This window comes from Carcharhinus amblyrhynchos, chromosome 19, assembly GCF_965287045.1.
Source record: "Carcharhinus amblyrhynchos chromosome 19, sCarAmb.v2.hapA, whole genome shotgun sequence".
NCBI classification, from domain to species: domain Eukaryota; kingdom Metazoa; phylum Chordata; class Chondrichthyes; order Carcharhiniformes; family Carcharhinidae; genus Carcharhinus; species Carcharhinus amblyrhynchos.
Window position 1 is genome coordinate 5,581,587 of NC_137342.1, and position 23,018 is coordinate 5,604,604.

Here is a 23,018-nt window from a genome sequence, read left to right on the forward strand (position 1 = left end):
CACTTTGAGTTGACGTTGTTGGTTGGCTGGTTGACTGACCCAATGCTCCTGTTGCTTTTCCAGGTGGTGAATCTGGCTCGGAACCTGATCTACTTTGGGTTTTACAGCTTCAGCGAGCTTCTGAGACTGACCAGGACGCTGTTGGCCATTCTGGATTGCGTCCAGAATCACCCACCCTCCTATTTGGAAAGACTGAGCAAGTTCCAAGATGGAGGTAGGTTTTGAGCTCTGCAGTGGTGTGGTGCAGGGCCAGTAGTTAAATAAAGATTAAATGTGTGAAGTGATTGAACTTTGGCAGGAATAATAGTAGGAGGGATTATTATTTAAAGGGCGAAAAGCTGCAGCATGCTACGGTGCAGAGGGACCTGGTGGTCCTTGTGCATGAGTCGCAAAAACCCAGTCTGCAGGTGGTCAGGAAGGCAAATGGAATGTTGGCCTTCATAGCGAGGGGGACAGAATATAAAAGCAGGGAGGTCTTGCTGCAACTGTACAGGGCACTGGTGAGGCCGCAGCTGGAGTACTGTGTGCAGTTTTGGTCGCCGCACTTACGCAAGGATATTTTGGCCTTGGAGGGAGTGCAGAGGAGGTTTACTAGGCTGATACCGGAGATGAGAGGGTTGGACTATGAAGAGAGACTAAATAGACTGGGTCTGTACTCGTTGGAGTTTAGAAGGATGAGGGGGGATCTTATAGAGACGTATAAGATAATGAAAGGGATGGATAGGGTAGAGGTAGAGAGATTCTTCCTGCTTAGAAAGGACAGCAAGACTAGAGGGCACAGCCTCAAGATAAGGGGGGGGCAGTTTAGATCGGAGTTGAGGAGGAACTTCTTTACTCAAAGGATGGTGAATCTCTGGAATTCTCTGCCCGTTGAAGTGGTGGAGGCTACCTCGCTGAATATATTTAAGTCACGGGTAGATAGGTTTCTGATAGACAGGGGAATTAAGGGTTATGGGGAGAAAGCGGGAAAGTGGAACTGATCCACTTCAGATCAGCCATGATCTTATTGAATGGCGGGGCAGGCTCGAAGGGCTAGGTGGCCTACTCCTGCTCCTATTTCTTATGTTCTTAACCATATAAATCCTCACTTGTCAATTTGTATTCACGTCCGTGCCTCCCACCGCTCCATCACCGTCATCTAAAACAAACTTTATAACAAGTTTCACATCACAGCCTTTTTAGTTTATTTGTTTATCAGTCACAAGTAACACTGCAATGAAGTGACTGTGAAAATCCCACACTCCGGCACCTGTACACTGAGGGAGAATTTAGCACGGCCAATGCACCTTGTCTTTGGGACTGTGGGAGGAAACCGGAGGAAACCCACGCAGACATGGGGAGGATGTGCAAACTCTGCACTGACGGCCACCCAAGCTGGGAATCGAGGCCAGGTCCCTCGGGGTGTGAGGCAGCAGTGCTAACCCACTGTGCTACCGTGCCGCTGTGTAACACTGACAGCCTTCACATAGCTTCACTAGGCTGATACCGGAGTTGAGGGGGTTGAGCTATGAGGAGAGGCTGAATAAACTAGGCTTGTACTCGTTAGAGTTTAGAAGAATGAGGGGAGATCTCATTGAGACGTATAAGATGATGAATGGGATGGATAGGATAGAGGTGGAGAGACTCTTCCCGCTCAGAAAGGACAGTAGGACTAGGGGGCACAGCCTCAAGATAAAGGGGGGGTGGTTTAGAACGGAGTTGAGGAGGAACTTCTTCACTCAAAGGGTGGTGAATCTCTGGAATTCTCTGCCCGTTGAAGTGGTGGAGGCTGCCTCGCTAAATATATTTAAGACGCGGGTTGATGGGTTTTTGATAAGAGAGGGGATTAAGGGTTATGGGGAGAGGGCGGGAAAGTGGAACTGAGCCACGACAGATCAGCCATGATCTTATTGAATGGCGGGGCAGGCTCGAGGGGCTAGATGGCCGACTCCTGCTCCTATTTCTGATGTTCTTATGTTCTTACCCAAGCACGTAGGAGCTGGGTACGATGCATCGCAACACAAACCTTGGATAGTAATTATTCATGTTGTACCTTGAGGTGCGCTTGGTCCATTAGACAACGATGAGCTGGCCTTCTGTGGGTTAGTTTTGACGGGATTAAAATTGCGTTGGAGGCAGCATTACTCCAGAATATCTTAACCCCTGAACTGTGCTGAAATTAGGAAGAGCAGAGTGTGTTGTGTACGCTCTAACTGATCACTACTGCAATGAATTTACTCTGAGCCACTTCCTTCCACGATCCACATTGAATACTGCGTTACTTGCTGTGCCGTGTGACTGGCAGACTTGTTTGGTCATCAGGAAGAACGTATCCCAGATCGGATTCTTACTCTAGAGATCACTCGTTTGGGATCTGACTGGAGCCGCGTCCCGGGGTGATGTTCAGTTGAGTTCTCTGATTCGATTGTAAACGTATATTAGGGTCAGAGTTTTGAGTGATGGGGGGGGGAGGCTGTGGGTTCCTGTCCCTTGATCTGGAGTTTCCTGGGGACAGGGAAGTAAAAGATGGCGGGGGGGGTGGTGGGGGGTGGTGGTGGGGCCTGCCAATATCGAGGCCTGATCTTCGTTCGCACGGCTGGGATCTTGTCAGCCTGCCTCCAGGGGGCGCACTGTAAGCTGTGTCTCAGCGGGCAACACTCTCGCCTCGGAGTTGGGAGGTCATGGGTTCAAATCCCACATCCGAGACCCGAGTGTGTCTGGTGCCCCGGTGCCGAGCTGAGCGGGTGCCACACTGTCTTGGGTGCCACCCTACAGATGGGCAGTTTCCTGGAACCTCCGACCCTACCTGGGGCTGGGATTTTCCAGTGCTGCTGTAGTGACTGGAGTCTTGGCTGAGTTCCAAATTCTCCCTTCTCACTGGCAGCGAGACCGGGATGGGCGAGATGGGGGAATCTTGTCCGAAAACACCAGTGGCGGTTCCGGGGAAGTCATGATGTGGAGATGCCGGCGTTGGACTGGGGTAAACACAGTAAGAAGTCTCACAACACCAGGCTAAAGTCCAACAAGTTTATTTGATTGTAAACGCCACAAGCTTTTGGAACTGTCCACTCACCTGATGAAGGAACAGCGTTCCGAAAGCTTGTGGGTTTACTACCAAATAAACTTGTTGGACTTTAACCTGGTGATGTGAGATTTCTTACTGTGATTATGGGGAAGAACAGGGGTTCTGTCCTCAGTGCCCCAGCCAATAATTATCCCTCAGTCCAAATCACAAAAATCAGCTCGTTCGCCATGATTGCACTGCTCCATGTGGGAGCTTACTGTGCACACACTTGCTGCCGTCACACCAGCGACAATTCTTTTTACTTCACTGACTGGGGAGCATTCAGAAATGTCCTAAGGTTGTGAGAGGTGCGATGCAGGTCCAATGTGATGCAGGAGTATAATATCAAGGGTAAGACTCTTAGCAGTATTGAAGAGCAGAAGGATCTTGGGGTCCGGGTCCATAGGACTATTAAATTGGCCTTGCAGGTGGAGGATGTGGTCAAGAAGGCGTATGGTGTACTGGCCTTCATTAATCGAGGGATTGAGTTTAGGAGTCGGGAGATAATGTTGCAGCTTTATAAGACCCTTGTCAGACCCCACTTGGAGTACTGTGCGCAGTTCTGGTCGCCTCACTACAGGAAGGATGTGGAAGCTATTGAGAGGGTGCAGAGGAGATTTACAAGGATGTTGCCTGGATTGGGAGGCATGCCTTTCGAGGGAGCTCGGTCTTTTCTCCCCAGAGAGACGAAGGTTGAGAGGCGACCTGATAGAGGTTTATAAGATGTTGAGAGGTATAGATCGGGTGGATTCTCGGAGGCTGAAACAGTCACTACGAGAGGACACAGGTTTAAGGTGCTGGGGAGCAGGTACAGAGGAGATGTCAGGGGTAAGTTTTTCACTCAGAGGGTGGTGAGTGAGTGGAATCGGCTGCCGTCGGTGGTGGTGGAGGCGAACTCGTTGGGTCTTTTAAGAGACTTCTGGATGAGTACATGGGATTTAATGTGATTGAGGGTTATAGATAGGCCTGGTAGGTAGGGATATGATCGGCGGAACTTGTGGGCTGTTTGTGCTGTAGTGTTCTATGTTCGAAGGCAGAATTTTTCTTCTCTTCCCTGTGGTTCTTGCTTTGCTCAGTCAATCCCCAGTATAAGGGCTGGAAAATCCTGCCCCGCTCCCGCAATTATCCCACCTCCCTCCCTCCCCCATGCACAGGACACCATGGTGCTGGTGCGTACTCTCTGTTCAGCATTGCCACACTGAAAATGCCCCTTGGGGTCCCGTGAGGGGCATGAGAAAAGACAAAACTGTGTGAGCTCTCCGTCCATTCCAGCAAAGCACCCCCCCATTCCACCCCCTCTCAGTTTAAAAATTACTTTACTAGCGACACAAGTAAGCCAATTTATCATTGCAATGAAGTTACTGTGAAAATCCCCCTAGTTGGTACGCTGAGGGAGAATTTAGCACGGCCAATGCACCCCTAACCAGCGTGTCTCTCCGACCGTCGGAGCAAACCCACCCGGACAGTGACCAAAGCCGGGAATCGAACCCAGGCCCCCCCTGGCGCTGTGAGGCAGCGGTGCCGCCCCCACCCCCATCTCATCCCTTTCCGTCATTTTTTTTTCCCCCAGGGAACAATGTGATACGGACCATCCACGGAGTGGGCGAGATGATGACGCAGATGGTTCTGAGTCGCGGGTCGCTGCTGCCGGGGGTTCTGCTGGAGAGTCCGGACACCCCATTGGGCGCGTTGCCCGGGAAACAGGCGCACGCCTCGGAGAACGAGGACGTGACTGTCATGGACACCAAGCTGAAAATAATCGAGATCCTGCAGGTACGCTGCGACGGGTAGTCAGCCCACTGTCGGAATGTGGGTTGACGTGTACTCCCAGGGGAATGACATCCTGCCATCGGAGCCCTGTACCGAGTGGGCAGGAGAGAGTCGAATTGGAGAAGAAATTCAATTTTACATCCACAGGAGATTCGGTCCACCTTGTTGGCCAACGAGGGGCATACACGCGGTGGGTCGTGCGAGGGCTGCTCTTGGATGTTGCTTCGAGAGTTGCCTAGTGCTTCACGTCGTTAGTGTACGCTTAAACTGGACCGTCTGACGGGCAACACGACAGCTCAGTGACTGTCAGCTCGGGCGGCACGGTGGTTAGCACTGCTGCTTCACAGCTCCAGGGTCCTGGGTTCGGTTCCCGGCTCGGATCACTGTCTGTGTGGAGTTTGCACATTCTCCTCGTGTCTGCGTGGGTTTCCTCCGGGTGCTCCGGTTTCCTCCCGCAGTCCAAAGATGTGCGGGTTAGGTTGATTGGCCGTGCTAAGAAATTGCCCCTTAGTGTCCAGGGATGTGTAGGTTAGAGGGATTAGTGGGTATAATATGTAGGGATATGGGGGTAGGGCCTGGGTGGGATAGCATTCGGTGCAGACTCGATGGGCCGAATGGCCTCTTTCTGCACTGTAGGGTTCTGTGATTCTAACCTACACATCTTTCAGACTGTGGGAGGAAACCAGAGCAGAGGCAGGGACGTACGGACTTTGCAGAGAGAGTTGCCCGAGGACGGAATTGAACCCAGGTCCCTGACGCTGTGAGGCTAACCGCTGTAAGAACATAAGAAATAGGAGCAGGAGTCGGCCATCCAGCCCTTCGAGCCTGCCCCGCCATTCAATAAGATCATGGCTGATCTGAAGTGGATCAGTTCCACTTTCCCGCTTTCTCCCCATAACCCTTAATTCCCCTGTCTATCAGAAACCTATCTACCTGTGACTTAAATATATTCAGCGAGGTAGCCTCCACCACTTCAACGGGCAGAGAATTCCAGAGATTCACCACCCTTTGAGTGAAGAAGTTCCTCCTCAACTCCGATCTAAACCGCCCCCCCTTATCTTGAGGCTGTGCCCTCTAGTCCTGCTGTCCTTTCTGAGCGGGAAGAATCTCTCTACCTCTACCCTATCCATCCCCTTCATTACCTTATACTGTGTCACCGTGCTGCCCATATGAGCCCTTTGATTTAGTTTCCCTCTCGAATGGGAACTTCTCTGTGTCTACCCCAGCAAGCGCTTTGGGGGAAAAAGGAGGTGGTTTTGTTGGCTTTTAGCTGTGACTATTTTAAAATGCACCCAGACCTGTTTAAAGCTCCCCCCCCCACCACCGACGTCTCTCTTGTGTTGCTATTTCTGCCTGGAATTGTGAAACTGGTTTTTATTTTGCAGTTCATCCTCAGCGTCAGGTTGGACTATCGCATTTCCTATATGCTGTCAATCTACAAGAAGGAATTTGGCGAGAACAACTCTGTGGATTCCTCGGCAGGCTTATCGGTGGACGTAGCAGGTGAGTGTCCACTCGCTGTGTGCTCAGCCGTGTTCGCTGGGTTCACAGCCCCGACCTTTGGCCTCGAGCAGTATCGGCGGGGGGGGGGATACTCAACAAATCACGAGATATTTTACCTTCTCCTTCGCCATCGGGAAGTGTGAATCCTTTAGTTTCTCCAAAACAGCGAGGATGCATTTTGGGGGCTGCTACTTTAGTGTTTTAACGTTTATTTATTAGGGTCACAAGTAGGCTTACGTTAACACTGCAATGAAGCCACTGTGAAAATCCCCTGGTTGTCGCACTCTGGCGCCTGTTCGGGGTACACCTGAGAGAGGAGAATTCAGCATGACCTAACCCGCACGTCATTCAGACTGTGGGAGGAAACCGGAGCACCCGGAGGAAACCCACGCAGACACGGGGAGAATGTGCAAACTCCACGCAGACAGTGACCCGAGCCGGGAATCGAACCCGGGTCCCTGGCGCTGTGAGGCAGCAGTGCTAACCCACTGTGGTCCTAGGTTATTTATAACCCAGCTCAGAATCCTGCAAGTAACAATATACTGCCAAAGGAGCGGTGTATATAATGTGAAGTACACTTGGTGAACAGTGCTGGTTTTTGGTATGTGCTGCTTTTGAATGATGGAATGAAATCTCTGCTTCTCTGGAGTCCGGGCTCTCGGGGTCACGAACCTCTGTCAGAGTGGATCGTCTATTCCAAAGCTTCCATCGCCAACACCGTTGTAGGTAGGAGGAGGATTGGAATGAGGCACTCACTGAGTGTTAAAATGGGCAGTGCGGGCTTGTAGGGCCAAAGGACCTCTTTCCTGTGCTGTGTTGTTCTTTGTTAACACACCTCAGCTGACTTGGACGAAGCGACAATAGCCCTTTTCTTTATCCTCTCTGCTGAATCTTCCCCCCCTCTCCTCCGCTCTCATCTCAGTTCCACTTTTTTCTCCTCTCTCTCCTTTCGTCCTCTCATTGTGCCTTTGTCTCTTCTTTTTTTAACTCCGTTCTGAAGCTCACAAAGTCAGTCTGTGTGCAGAGTTGGAGCAAGTCCTGAATCCACCCCCTCGCTCGCCCCCAAAATCAACTAAAATTCCGATTGAATCCAATTCACGGTCCCCACGAGAGAGACAAACACGATCCGAGCTGACAAGATAAGGCGTTATTACCCCATCTTGTCTTGATCTGACTCTTGGTTTTAGCCAAAAGGCCAAGAAGGGATTCTCCACCTTCCTCGCTGACTTCTCTCTGCCCTTCCCCCTCTCCCTTCCTCTCTTTCCCCACCTATCATCGCCTCTTCACACTCTTAAAAGTGCAATGTGGGGGTCGCTGGCTGGGTCAAAGGACAAGAACCAAGAACAAATCAGCACGGGAAACAGGCCCTTCGGCCCAACGAGCCCGCGCCGCCATTTTAACATTACCGTCCCCCCTCCACCCATGACCCTTATCTATGCTTATGGCATTCCACATTGAGTGAAACTGATTTAGGGACAATTTATTACCTCCAATCAGCCTAAGAGCACATCTTTGGGGTGTGGGAGGAAACCGGAGCACCCGGAGAATACCCACGCAAGCACGGGGAGAATGTGCAAACTCCCACAGACACCGGCCCAAATCCATGTGTCTGCACAGCAATCAGTGATAGTCACTGAGCTGTCGTCTTGCCCAGTATCTGGTCCAGTTTAGGCACACACTAACAACATGAAGCACTAGGCCAATCTCGAACAACCAAGAGCAGCCCCAGTACGACCCATCGCGTGTATGCCCCTCGTTGGACACAAGGTGGACCGACTTAAAACCTGTGAATTAAAAGAGAAAAACATTATTATCATTCCACATCCTTATACATTACCAGGGACGTCCCAATGCTAATGAACCTTATTTAAAACAATCTCCTATATCCTCCCATTTCCAACCCACTCATGTGCCTGTCTAAGTAACTCTTAAACAACTCCAGCATGTTTGCCTCCACCACCTTACTTCGCAGAGCATTCCATACCCCCACTACCCTCTGTGTGAAAAACCTCCCTCTAATATCCGTGTTATACCTCTCCCCCCACACCCTAAGCCCGTGGCCCCTCGTACTGTGTGTCTCTAACATAGACTAAACAGTGGCAAGCTATTTCCTATCTATAACCTTATATACCTCTATTCAATCCCCCCTCAGTCACCGTCTTTCAAGGGAAAACAGCCCCAGTTTGCTCAATCTTTCCTCATAACCCAGTCCTTCCATACCAGGCAGGTCGTACCCAGTTGCCCTCGAGAAGGCGATGGTGAGCGGCCATCTTGAACCACAGTGGTCCGTGCAGTGTAGGCACACCCACAGCGCTGTTAGGGAGGGTGATCCAATATTTTGACCCCGAGCCAGTGAAGAAACATTCACCACAGTATAACAGAGGTGGAGAGTAGGCAGTTGCGGTTCTCTGTGATTCATTATATCCTGAAACAGCGCTTGGCTTACAGACTTTTCACCTGGGATTTAGCAGAAAATGATCCATTCTGAGCTGTCTTGTTGGCTATTTTGAGACGAAAACTGTGAGCATGAGACTATGTTGAAATTTAAACTCTGCAATGTGAGTTTGCGGGGGTTACTATTTTTAAAATCACTCAAAAGGGTGGTGAATCTCTGGAATTCTCTGCCCGTTGAAGTGGTGGAGGCTACCTCGCTGAATATATTTAAGTCACGGGTAGATAGATTTCTGATAGACAGGGGAATTAAGGGGAGAAAGCGGGAAAGTGGAACTGATCCACGACAGATCAGCCACGATCTTATTGAATGGCGGGGCAGGCTCGAAGGGCTAGATGGCCTACTCCTGCTCCTATTTCTTATGTAAAATAACAAAAAATATAAATACAGTAGAGCCATCAGCGTGTGAGTGAAGAATTTTTAAACAATTTGGCTTTGTTCTGCCGCAGTAGCGATTGTGATATAGGTGCACGTGAGTGAGTGTACATGTGAATGTGTGTCCACACGGTATATTTTAATGGGAGTCCTTTTAAATGGTGCGATTAAACTCCCAAGTTTTTAGTCTAAAAGCCTAAGAGAGTTTGAGTCTGGATAGAGAAATCAGTAACCGATCACTGGTGTTTAGCACTGAACAGACTGGGGGCACTTTAGTACTATTGGTGTAAATGTTTATACATCTCTGCTGATCCTCACTGACAAGGAACCTGAGCCAGTCCGCTGATGCTGTACGACCCCAAGTCGTACAAATAATAACCTGCTGCTTATTATTATGACTCACTAAGGAGGGGCTACCTGACAGCGCCAGGGACCCGGGTTCAATTCCGGCCTTGGGTCTGTGCGGAGTTTGCACATTCTCCCCATGTCTGCATGGGTTTCCTCCCACAGTCCAAAAGATGTGCAGATTAGGTTGTTTGGCCACGCTGAAAGAGCCTTGGGACGCCCCTGGGGAAATATTGATTCCTACGGACCTTCCATCGTGTTTCATGGCTCACTTGCTTTATTTCTGAGCTTCTGGGCATTCTGTAAATGTCTAAGTTTTGCATGTTTATTGATGTCTTTTCTTTTACTTCTCGGGTGTTTCGGTCCACCTTGTTGTCCAACAAGGGGCACACACGCGGTGGGTCGTGCAAGGGCTGCTCTTGGATGTTGTTTCGAGAGTTGCCTAGTGCTTCACGGCGTTACTGTACGCTTAAACTGGACCAACTGACGGGCAACACGACAGCTCAGTGACTATCGCTGTTTGCTGTGCAGATACATGGATTTGGGTCAGTGTCTGTGGGAGTTCGCACATTCTCCCCGTGCTTGCGTGGGTTTTCTCCGGGTGCCCTGGTTTCCTCCCACACCCCAAAGATGTGCTCTTAGGCTGATTGGTGTAACAAATTGTCTCTAAATTAGTCTTCCCTCAATCTTCCCCAATAGACGTAGACAAAGGTAGAGGAGGGCACTCAATGTTAAAATGGGCAGCGTGGGCTTGTTGGGCCTGTTTCCCCTGCTGTGTTGTTCTTTGTTCTAAACCGCCCCTTAGTGTCGGGGGGGTCAGCAAGGTAAATATGTGGGGTTTTGGCAGATGGGTGGGATTGTGGTCTCTGCAGACTCAATGGGCTGAATGCCCTTCTGCACTGTAGGGATTCTGTGAACAGGAGGTGGAACTTGATCAATTAAATTTTATCTCCACGCTGATAATATGTTTGCATCTTTTGTTTTGTCCAGCCCCAGATCTTGAAGCCATTGGAGAACAGGCAGAGACTATGTTTGCAGGAAGGTAAGAATTACTTTCCAACATTTTATAGTTCAAAAAGAAATGGTTGAGGTGAGTTTTGGCTCTGATATTGTAAAATAATCGACATTTCATTTTGCATCTCTCGAAGCTGACACCCATATCACCAAGTTTATACAGGAGACAATATCATGTGAGGGATAAAATTCTTAGCAGAGAGAGCTGGGTTCCTAGATCATTAAAGGTGGCGGGACAGATGGAGAAAGTAGTTAACAAAGGATATAATATTCTGGGCTTTATTAAAAGGAGCGTAGAGTACAAGAAGAGGAAGGTTACGCTGAACTTATACATGACACTAGTCAGACCTCAACCTGAACAGAAAATGCTGGAAAATCTCAGCAGGTCTGACAGCATCTGTGGGGAGAGAATAGAGTCGATGTTTCGAGTCTGGATAACCCCTTGTCAGAGATGAGAGCGTGGGTCATTCAGGCTTAAAATGTTAACTCTGTTTCTCTCTCCACAGATGCCGTCAGACCTGCTGAGCTTTTCCAGCACTTCCTGTTTCTGCTTCAGATTCCGCAGAATTTTGCCTTAACGTTAGTTAGACCTCAGCTGGAGTATTGTGTACAGTTCTGGGCGCCCGTGAATGGTTCCCGGATGAGAAACTTCACTAACGCGGATAGATTGGAGAGGTTGGGACTCTTCTCCTTGGAGAGATGGCGGTTAAGAGGAGATTTGACAGAGGTGGGCAAAATTGTGAGGGGGGGGACCGGACAGAGTAGATCGGGAGAAACTGTTCCCGCTTAATAAAGGATCGAGAATGAGAGGGCACAGATTTAAAGTGATTCGCAAAAGAAGCAAATGGGATGCGAGAGAAACGGCACGGTAGCACAGTGGGTTAGCACTGCTGCTTCACAGCTCCAGGGTCCTGGGTTCGATTCCCGGCTCGGGTGCGGTTCCTGTATGATGTGGGAACTGGTGGACCCCAGGGTCCTTCCCAGTGGCCATGTCTGCAGTAAGTGCAGGTTGCTGGAGGAGCTCCAGCTCAAGGTGGATGAGCTGGCCTCTGAGCTACAGACACTGAGGCTCATCAGGGGGAGAGAGGGTGCCATTGTCAATGGGGTGCAAGTGACATCCACCCCCCCCTAGACTGTCTAAATCTAAGGGTCAGGAACAAAAGGGGGCTGCTGGGAGGAGGAAGGGGGGTGAGGAGCGGAGGCCTCAGCCTCTTAATCTGCATAACAGGTTTGAGGTTCTTGCTTTCACTCTGGAAGAGGACGAGGCAGGTGAGGTTGGTGAACTGCACACAGTACAGTGATGCAGCAGGACATAGGCAAAGAGAAGGGGAAAAGGAACATAGTAGTGATTGGGGATAGTGGGGTGAAGGGTATTGACACTGTCCTTTCTCACAATGACAAAGTGCACAGAAGGGTGTGTTGTCTGCCTGGTGCTCGGGTACAGGATGTCGCAGCTGGGCTGCAGAGGAATCTGGAGTGGGAGGGTGAGAATCCGGTCGTTGTGGTACATGTGGGTGCCAGCGACGTAGGCAAAGTGCGGACTGAGGATCTGGGGAGGGAGTATGAGAAGCTGGGAATGGAATTAAAAAGTAGAACCGACAAGGTGGTCTTCTCTGGGCTACTGCCTGAACCGAGTGCAGACGGGCGTAGGGTTGACAGGATAAAGGAAGTGAATGGGTGGCTCAGGGATTGGTGTGGGAGGAATGGGATCGAATTTATGGGGCATTGGCACCAGTATTGGGGTAGGTGGGACTTGTTCGGGCGGGATGGGGTTGGTCTGAATCGTGCTGGGACCAGAGTGCTGGCGAATCGAGTAAAGAGGACTGTAGACAGGGCTTTAAACTAATTGGGGGGGGGAGGGTGCGAGGGTAGGTGATGTTAGGAGGTCTACAGTTAAGGATAGGGTACAGGTAAGGGAAGAGGCTGAGGATGTCCCAAGTGGTGGCGTTACGGCAAATAGGGTCCAGAAGAAGGCTGGGATGAAAGCGCTTTATCTGAATGCACGAAGCATTCGGAATAAAGTGGATGAGCTGGTGGCGCAGATCGACACAAATGGATACGATCTGGTGGCCATTACAGAGATGTGGCTGCAAGGTGACAGGGACTGGGAGATGAATGTACAGGGCTATCAAGTGTTTAGGAAGGATAGGCAGGAGGAAAGAGGGGGGGGCGTAGCTCTGATGATTAAGGATAGCATCAAGGTGGTAGCAAGGGATGATATCGGAGCCAAAGAGCAGAACGTGGAATCGTTGTGGGTGGAGATTAGGAACAGCAAAGGGAGGAAGACGCTGGTGGGTGTCGTCTATAGGCCCCCGAATAATGATCTGGAGGTGGGGCAGGCTGTTAACACGCAAATAAGTGCGGCGTGCAGGAATGGGACGGCAGTAGTTATGGGGGATTTCAATCTGCAGATTGATTGGTCGACCCATGTTGGACGAGGTGGGCTCGAGGAGGAGTTCTTGGAATGCTGCCGGGATAGTTTCCTTGAACAGTGTGTGTTGGAGCCGACGAGGGAGCGAGCTATCTTGGATCTGGTGTTATGTAATGAGGTGGGTAGAATTAGGGACCTTGCGGTGAAGGATCCTCTTGGAGAGAGTGATCATTGTATGGTGGAGTTTCTGTTGCAGATGGAGGAGGAGAAAGTGGGTTCCCGGACACGTGTCCTTTGTTTGAATAGAGGGGAGTATGGTAGGATGAGAGAAGAATTGGCGAATGTGGACTGGGGGAGCGCGTTGGAAGGTAGGTCTGCTGAGGAGCAGTGGAGGATCTTTAAGGAGATCTTTCTTGGTGCTCAGCAGAAATTTATTCCGATGGTTAAAAAGGACAGTAGGAGGAGAGGTAATAAGCCGTGGATAACGAAGGAGGTGAAGGAAAGTGTTAAATTAAAAGCGGAGGAATTTAGAGTAGCTAAGAGCAGTGGGCGAGAAGAGGATTGGGAAAGGTTTAAATGTCAACAAAGATTGACAAAGAAGTTGATAAAGAAGGGTAGGAGAAGCTATGAAGCTGGGCTAGCGCTTAATATAAAAAAGGATAGCAAGAGTTTTTATAAATATATAAAAAGGAAGAGGCTGGCTAGGGTGAACGTTGGTCCCTTAGAGGATGAGAAAGGGGACCTAGTGGTAGGGGATGGGGATATGGCTAAGGTATTGAATAACTTTTTTGTTTCTGTCTTCACGGAGGAGGACGTGAATAATTTGCCGGGTGTTAGCGATGGAAAGGTGGTAGGACTGGAGGGTCTTAATGACATTACTGTTACTAGAGAGGCGGTGCTCGACAGACTGGAGGGGCTGATTGTGGACAAGTCCCCAGGACCGGATGGAATGCATCCGAGGGTTCTGAAAGAAATGGCGGAGGTGATAGTGGATGCCTTGGTGGTTATTTTCCAGACGTCGCTGGATTCCGGGGAAGTGCCGGAAGATTGGAAAACGGCTAATGTTACGCCGTTGTTTAAGAAGGGTGCCAGGCAAAAGGCGGGGAATTATAGGCCGGTTAGTTTAACGTCTGTGGTAGGTAAAATGTTAGAATCAGTCATTAAGGAGGAAATTGCGAGGCATCTTGAAGGGAATTGCTTGATAGAGCAGACGCAACACGGTTTCATTAAAGGGAAGTCGTGTCTGACAAATTTACTGGAGTTCTATGAGGATGTGTCTAGGGCGGTGGATAGAGGAGAGCCGGTGGATGTGGTCTTTCTGGATTTTCAGAAGGCGTTTGACAAAGTGCCTCACAAGAGGTTACTGCAGAAGGTCAGGGGACTTGGAGTTGGGGGTAGGGTGTTAGCGTGGATAGAGGATTGGTTGTCAAATAGGAGGCAGAGAGTGGGGGTCAATGGGTGCTATTCGGATTGGCGGATGGTGACTAGTGGGGTGCCCCAGGGGTAGGTGCTGGGGCCTCAGCTATTTACCATTTATATAGATGATCTGGAGGAGGGAACCGAGTGCAGGGTGTCGAAATTTGCTGATGACACCAAGATTGGGGGAAAGGCAAATTGTGCGGAGGGTGTGGAGAGTCTGCAGAAGGATCTAGATAGGCTGGGCGAATGGGCCAGGAAATGGCAAATGGAATTTAATGTTGGCAAGTGTGAGGTGGTCCACTTTGGTAGGAAGAATGGTAGGAAGGACTATTACTTACGTGGCGAAAAACTGCAGCAGGCGACGGTGCAGAGGGACCTCGGGGTCCTTGTGCATGAGTCGCAAAAACCCAGCCTGCAGGTGCAGCAGGTGGTCAGGAAGGCGAATGGGATGCTGGCCTTCATAGCGAGGGGGATTGAATATAAAAGTAGGGAGGTCTTGCTGCAGCTGTATAGGGCATTGGTGAGGCCGCAGCTGGAGTACTGTGTGCAGTTTTGGGTGCCGCACCTGCGCAAAGATATTTTGGCCTTGGAGGGAGTGCAGAGGAGGTTTACTAGGCTGATACCGGAGTTGAGGGGGTTGAGCTATGAGGAGAGGCTGAATAAACTAGGCTTGTACTCGTTAGAGTTTAGAAGAATGAGGGGAGATCTCATTGAGACGTATAAGATGATGAATGGGATGGATAGGATAGAGGTGGAGAGACTCTTCCCGCTCAGAAAGGACAGTAGGACTAGGGGGCACAGCCTCAAGATAAAGGGGGGGCGGTTTAGAACGGAGTTGAGGAGGAACTTCTTCACTCAAAGGGTGGTGAATCTCTGGAATTCTCTGCCCGTTGAAGTGGTGGAGGCTGCCTCGCTAAATATTTTTAAGAAGCGGGTTGATGGGTTTTTGATAAGAGAGGTGATTAAGGGTTATGGGGAGAGGGCGGGAAAGTGGAACTGAGCCACGACAGATCAGCCATGATCTTATTGAATGGCGGGGCAGGCTCGAAGGGCCAGATGGCCTACTCCTGCTCCTATTTCTTATGTCACTGTCTGTGTGGAGTTTGCACATTCTCCTCGTGTCTGCGTGGGTTTCCTCCGGGTCCAAAGATGTGCGGGTTAGGTTGATTGGCCGTGCTAAGAAATTGCCCCTTAGTGTCCAGGGATGTGTAGGTTAGAGGGATTAGTGGGTATAATATGTAGGGATATGGGGGGTAGGGCCTGGGTGGGATTGTGTTCGGTGCAGACTCGATGGGCCGAAGGGCCTCTTTCTGCACTGTAGGGTTTCTATGGAAACCATTTTCACTCAACGAGTGGTTTGGGTCTGGGATGCACTGCCTGGAAGTGTGATGGAGGCATTCAGGAGAGCGTTAGATGGTTACAATGTGCAGGGAAACGGCACTGAGTCATACTGCTTGTTTGGCGTGCAGACACAATGGGTTGAATAGCTTCACGTGATGTGCAAACCATTTCATTCTCTCCCACAGCCAAGAAAGAAACCCAGTGGAGCTGGACAATGATGGAGGAAGGACGTTCCTCCGAGTTCTCATACACCTGATTAAACATGACTACCCCCCGCTGGTGTCTGGAGCTCTGCAGTTACTCTTCAAACACTTCAGCCAAAGAGCAGAGCTTCTGCAGGCCTTTAAACAGGTAACCGGCCCTTGTCGGGTCCCTGGCATCTCGCTCTCTCCTTTAATTTTCACTCCCACCCCATTCTCTTTCTCTCCCTTTGGCTCACATAAGCAGGAAGTGGACCATTCAGCTCTCCCTGTCTCTTCTCAATGAATTCGTCTGGGATTCTGGGGCAATTATCCAAGGTTGGAAGTCAAATCCTGACCTCCACAACTAATTTCATTCCAAAAATAAACCCTCTGTGTACAAATCTTGCAATCCTTTTGCGCGATAATGTTTTAACTCTCACTTCCTCTGGCACTGATGGAGTGCCGCACTCCCAGAGGGTCGGTTCTTGGTTTAGACGTTAAACTGTTGCCGTAAGGAAAGGATTTGGACCAGCGCTTGAAACTTCGTGACATTCCACGGTCCAGGACCAATGCTGGAGAATGGGATTAGTGTGCCTTTAGTGGGAGTTACTGACAGTACAGACTGGATGGGCCAAAGGGCCTTTAGAACATAAGAAATAGGAGCAGGAGTAGGCCATCTAGCCCTTCGAGCCTGCCCCGCCATTCAATAAGATCATGGCTGATCTGTCGTGGCTCAGTTCCACTTTCCCGCCCTCTCCCCATAACCCTTAATCCCCTCTCTTATCAAAAACCCATCAACCCGCGTCTTAAAAATATTTAGCGAGGCAGCCTCCACCACTTCAACGGGCAGAGAATTCCAGAGATTCACCACCCTTTGAGTGAAGAAGTTCCTCCTCAACTCCGTTCTAAACCGCCCCCCCTTTATCTTGAGGCTGTGCCCCCTAGTCCTACTGTCCTTTCTGAGCGGGAAGAGCCTCTCCACCTCTATCCTAGCCATCCCATTCATCATCTTATACGTCTCAATGAGATCTCCCCTCATTCTTCTAAACTCCAACGAGTACAAGCCTAGTTTATTCAGCCTCTCCTCATAGCTCAACCCCCTCAACTCCGGTATCAGCCTAGTAAACCTCCTCTGCATTCCCTCCAAGGCCAAAATGTCCTTGCGTAAGTGCGGCGACCAAAACTGCACACAGTACTCCAGCTGCGGCCTCACCAATGCCCTATACAGCCGCAGCAAGACCTCCCTACTTCTATATTCAATCCCCCTCGCTATGAAGGCCAGCATCCCATTTGCCTTCCTGACCACCTGCTGCACCTGCAAGCTGGGTTTTTGCGACTCATGCACAAGGACCCCGAGGTCCCTCTGCACCGTCGCCTGCTGCAGTTTTTCTCCACGTAAGTAATAATCCTTCCTACCATTCTTCCTTCCAAAGTGGACCACCTCACACTTGCCAACATTAAATTCCATTTGCCAGTTCCTGGCCCATTCGCCCAGCCTATCTAGATCCTTCTGCAGACTCTCCACACCCTCCGCACAATTTGCCGTTCCCCCAATCTTGGTGTCATCCGCAAATTTCGACACCCTACACTCGGTTCCCTCCTCCAGATCATCTATATAAATGGTAAAAAGCTGAGGCCCCAGCACCGACCCCTGGGGCACTCCACTAGTCACCATCCGCCAATCCGAATAGCACCCGTTGACCCCCACTCTCTGCCTCCTATTTGACAACCAATCCTCTATCCACGCTAACACCCTACCCCCAACTCCAAGTCCCCTGACCTTCTGCAATAACCTCTTATGAGGTACTTTGTCAAACGCCTTCTGAAAATCTAGAAAGACCACATCCACCGGCTCTCCTCTATCCACCGCCCTAGACACATCCTCATAGAACTCCAGTAAATTTGTCAGACACGACTTCCCTTTAATGAAACCGTGCTGCATCTGCTCTATCAAGCAATTCCCCTCAAGATGCCTCGCTATTTCCTCCTTGATGACGGATTCTAACATTTTGCCTACCACAGACGTTAAACTAACCGGCCTATAATTCCCTGCCTTTTGCCTGGCACCCTTCTTAAACAACGGCATAACATTAGCCGTTTTCCAATCTTCCGGCACTTCCCCGGAATCCAGCGACGTCTGGAAAATAACCACCAAGGCATCCACTATCACCTCCGCCATTTCTTTCAGAACCCTTGGATGCATTCCATCCGGTCCTGGGGACTTGTCCACAATCAGCCCCTCCAGTCTGTCGAGCATCACCTCTCTAGTAACAGTAATGTCATTAAGACCCTCCAGTCCTACCACCTTTCCATCGCTAACACCCGGCAAATTATTCACGTCCTCCTCCGTGAAGACAGAAACAAAAAAGTTATTCAATACCTTAGCCATATCCCCATCCCCTACCACTAGGTCACCTTTCTCATCCTCTAAAGGACCAACGTTCACCCTAGCCAGCCTCTTCCTTTTTATATATTTATAAAAACTCTTGCTATCCTTTTTTATATTAAGCGCTAGCCCAGCTTCATAGTTTCTCCTACCCTTCTTTATCAACTTCTTTGTCAATCTTTGTTGACATTTAAACCTCTCCCAATCCTCTTCTCGCCCACTACTCTTCGCTACTCTAAAACCCATCAACCCGTGACTTAAATATATTTAGCGAGGTAGCCTCCACCACTTCAATGGACAGAGAATTCCAGAAATTCACCACCCTTTGAGTGAAGAAGTTCCTCCTCAACTCTGTTCTAAACCGCACCCCCTTTATCTTGAGGCTGTGCCCCCTAGTCCTACTATCTTTTCTGAGCGGGAAGAGTCTCTCCACCTCTATCCTATCCAGCCCATTCATCATCTTATATGTCTCAATGAGATCTCCCCTCATTCTTCTAAACTCTAACGAGTACAAGCCCAGTTTATTCAGCCTCTCCTCATAGCTCAACCCCCTCAACTCCGGCATCAGCCTAGTAAACCTCCTCTGCACTCCCTCCAAGGCCAAAATATCCTTGGCGGTGGGGAAAATTCCACGGAATTGTTCTGACGATGAAAAGGGGAGCTTGTCCCGGTGACCTGGCCAATATCTCTTTCCATCTACCATCGCTGACCATCTTTGGTCATTTAAGCCATTATGTGGGAGCTTGCTGTGCATAATTTGCCTTCCACATCTTCATTGCAGCAAAGTCTAATTCTTTCCTTTCTGTTTCCCTTCCTTTATCTTCCTCTTATTTTTGTTATTTTCTTTCAGTTCACAGGACTGTAATAAATATAAAGATGTTTCGGATTGTGTTATCCGCCAAGAGAATTAAAAGGAAGCGTCTTTTTGCTTACTCAGGGACAGCATCTTATTTTGCAGAATCATAGAGTCCCTACAGTGGAGAAGGAGGCCATTCAGCCCATCGAGTCCTTGCCAACCACATTCTCATCCAGGCCCTATTCCTGTCACACCACATATTTACCCTGCTCATCTCCCTGACACCAGGGTCAGTTCATCATATCCGATCCACCTAACCCACACATCTTTGGACTGTGGGAGGAAACCAGAGGAAACCCACGCAGACACGAGGAGAATGTGCAAACTCCACGCAGACAGTGACCCCGAGCCGGGAATCGAACCCAGGACCCTGGAGCTGTGAAGCAGCAGTGCTAACCCACTGTGCTACCCAAACCATAGAACCCTACAGATGGATCGTTGGGAAACGGTAGATAATAATGTTGGGAAGGGACAAGATTCATTCATCGAATCCCAACTGTGGGGAAGGGGGCCATTCGGCCCATCGAGTCTGCACTGATAACATTTTCACTCGGGCCCTATCCCCGCGACCCCCTGTAGTTACCTTGCTAATCCCCCAGTGGAAGGGACACTGGAGGCTCAGCGCTCAGTTGGATGGAGGCTGATGAATGGAGGGAGGGGCTGGTTAACCAAGGTCCGTATTGCTTGGGAGGGGGGGGGGGGGCGGTGGTGACTGTGTGCCCGTTGGTGGTCAGGCAAGGGGGTCGCTGTGGAAGAGCAGAGGGGGCATCTCCAATTTACAAACCTTACCCGCTGACAATGGTTCCCATTCGCTCCCTGTTCCTACAACAACAACCTGCACTTACATTGCACCCTTGGCGTAATAAAGCAGGCAAAAGTGCTCCTGAGGAAGATAGATGTTAATCAACGACTTAAAGAGGTGAGCAGTGCGTAGCCAGGAGGGCACTGGGGGTGAAGGAGGCAAAGCGTTTTGGGGAGTGAATGCCAGAGCTTGGGGCGTAGGTGACTTGCACCATGGCCAGTCACCTTTTAGCGTTTGAGTTTAAGAGCCGTGGGGTTATTTTGCAACTATACCAGACGTTGGTGAGACCACATTTGGAATATTGTGTTCAGTTTTGGTTACCTCACTATAAGAAGGATGTAGAAGCAATGGAGAGAGGAGATTTACCAGGATACTGCCTGGTTTGGAGGGTAGGTCTTATGAGGAAAGGTTGAGGGAACTGGGGGTTTCTCTTTAGAGCGGAGGAGGATGAGAGGCGACTTGAGGTTTATAAGATGATGAGGGGGATTGAGAGAGTGGATGTGCAGAGACTGTTTCCTCGGGTGGATGTAGCTGTTACCAGGGGGCATAACTATAAGGTGGGAGATATAGGAGGGATGTCCGAGGTAGATTCTTCACTCAGAGAATGGTTGGTGTGTGGAGTGCACTGCCTGCTGTGATAGTGGAGTCGGACACTTTAGGAACTTTCAAGCGGTTATTGGATAGGCACATGGAGTACTCCAGAATGATAGGGAGTGGGATAGCTTGATCTTGGGATTGGACAGGGGTGGCATGGTAGCACAGTGGTTAGCACTGCTGCTTCACAGCTCCAGGGTCCTGGGTTCGATTCCCGGCTCGGGTCACTGTCTGTGCGGAGTTTGCACATTCTCCCCGTGTCTGCGTGGGTTTCCTCCAGGTACTCCGGTTTCCTCCCACAGTCCAAAGATGTGTGGGTTAGGCTGATTGGCCGTGCTAAGAAATTGCCCCTTAGTGTCCAGGGATGTGTAGGTTAGAGGGATTAGTGGATAAATATGGAGGGATATGGGGATGGGTGGGATTGTGGTCGGTGTGGACTCGATGGGCTGAAGGGCCTCTCTGCACTGTAGGGTTCTACGATTCTATGACATAGCTCGGCACGACATTGAGGGCCGAAGGGCCTGTACTGTTCCAAGTTTCTATGGCCTCCGATTGGAGGGCAAAGCAAGAATGAGGGACCAGAATTAGAGGAGCACAGAGACCCCAGAGTGGTCGGTGTGTAGAGACTTAGAGAGAGGAAGGGGGGAGCCCCAAGGAGGGATTTGAATGGGGATAAGGACGTTAAGTTTGAGATATTGCCTGGACAGGAGTGAAGGTAGGTCAGAGGCCATGGCTAAACATTAGGCCCCAATGGCAACAAAGGATTGGAAGGGTTTGTAGAGGGAGATGATTAAGTGTGATCCTTTTAATTCTTTCGAATAAAATAGGAAAGATCTTTGATTGAAATGAGATCTTTAAGCAGTATTGATGGCCTTTTTCTTTGAAATATTATTCAGGTCCAGCTGCTGGTTTCCTCTCAGGATGTAGACAACTACAAGCAAATTAAAGCTGACCTCGACATGTTGCGATTAATCGTAGAAAAATCGGAACTGTGGGTGGAGAAAAAAGGGAACTACGGCAGCAACGAAACCCAGGCTGAAGGGACAGATGATGTGAAGACTGAGGTTTGTTGAAGAGACGGGCGTTGCCACCCAGTTACTCAGCTCAATTTGCCCAAATTTGGTATTGTTATAAAGCAAAGTTTGACCCCCCCCCTCTGAGAATTAACACCTAATCACTCAGAGGAGTACCTCACCCAGTAATCTGTCAAAGTGAGTGTGAAGTGGGGTGATCTGCGTTTCAGCAACTTCTAGTAGTTCAATAAAAATAACTCTCTGACATTCTCTCTAAATTCTCTCCAAAATTAACATGTAACACTTTATCTAACTAACAACGAACAGGTTAACTAAACTATTAATAAACTGAATAAAACACAATTCGAATGGAATGCTGTGTAGATAAATACAATTTCCATTTATTAACAAAATAGAGCATAGAACATAGAACACTACAGCACAAACAGGCCCTTCGGCCCACGAGTTGCGCCGATCACATCAACACCTACCAACCTACAGATCTATCTATAACCCTCAATCTCATTAAACCCCATATACTCATCCAGAAGTCTTTTAAAAGACCCCAGCGAGTTCGCCTCCACCACCACTGACGGCAGCCGATTCCATTCACTCACCACCCTCTGAGTGAAAAACTTACCCCTAACATCACTTCTGAACTTCCCTCCCCGCACCTTAAATCTGTGTCCTCTCGTAGCAACCATTTCAACCCGGGGAAATAGCCTCTGAGAGTCCACCTTATCTATTCCTCTCAACATTTTGTAAACTTCTATCAGGTCGCCTCTCAACCTTCGTCTCTCCAGGGAAAAGAGTCCTAGCTCCCTCAACCTAACTTCATAAGGCATGCCTCCCAGTCCAGGCAACATCCTTGTAAATCTCCTCTGTACCCTTTCAATAGCTTCTACGTCCTTCCTATAGTGAGGCGACCAGAACTGTGCACAGTACTCCAAGTGAGGCCTGACAAGGGTCTTATAAAGTTGCAGCATTACCTCCCGACTCCTAAACTCAATCCCTCGATTAATGAAGGCCAGTACACCATACGCCCTCTTGACCACATCCTCCACCTGCGAGGCCGATTTAAGAGTCCTGTGGACCCGGACCCCTAGATCCTTCTGCTCTTCAACACTACTCAGACTTCTGCCCTTGATAGTGTACTCGTTCATCCCGTTGGTTCTGCCAAAATGGACGACTACACATTTATCTGCGTTGAAGTCCATCTGCCACTTCTCCGCCCAGTCCTGCATCCTATCTATGTCCTGCTGCAACTTTTTCCATCCTTCCAGACCATCCACAACACCACCGACCTTAGTGTCATCAGCGAACTTACTTACCCATCCCTCCACTTCCTCATCCAGGTCATTTATGAAAATGACAAACAACAAGGGTCCCAGAACAGATCCTTGAGGCACTCCGCTGGTGACTGACCTCCATTCAGAAAAAGCCCCATCCACAACCACTCTCTGCCTTCTGCAGGCAAGCCAATTCTGGATCCACAAGGCCAAAGGCCCTTGGATCCCATGCCCTCTCATGCCCTCTCAAAATAAAAATTTTG

The 23,018-nt window shown here is 49.6% G+C and overlaps 1 protein-coding gene across 1 annotated transcript in view; it reads left to right on the forward strand.

Annotated features, from left to right (window-relative positions):
* LOC145355587 (inositol 1,4,5-trisphosphate-gated calcium channel ITPR2-like) overlaps positions 1-23,018 on the forward strand; it is a 171,685-nt gene that overhangs the window by 115,125 nt on the left and 33,542 nt on the right. The window contains exons 21-26 of the mRNA XM_080207836.1: positions 64-214; positions 4,614-4,816; positions 6,199-6,316; positions 10,479-10,530; positions 15,819-15,984; positions 21,350-21,517. Of these exons, the coding sequence (XP_080063962.1) occupies positions 64-214; positions 4,614-4,816; positions 6,199-6,316; positions 10,479-10,530; positions 15,819-15,984; positions 21,350-21,517 (858 nt within the window). The remainder of the gene's footprint in view (positions 1-63; positions 215-4,613; positions 4,817-6,198; positions 6,317-10,478; positions 10,531-15,818; positions 15,985-21,349; positions 21,518-23,018) is intronic.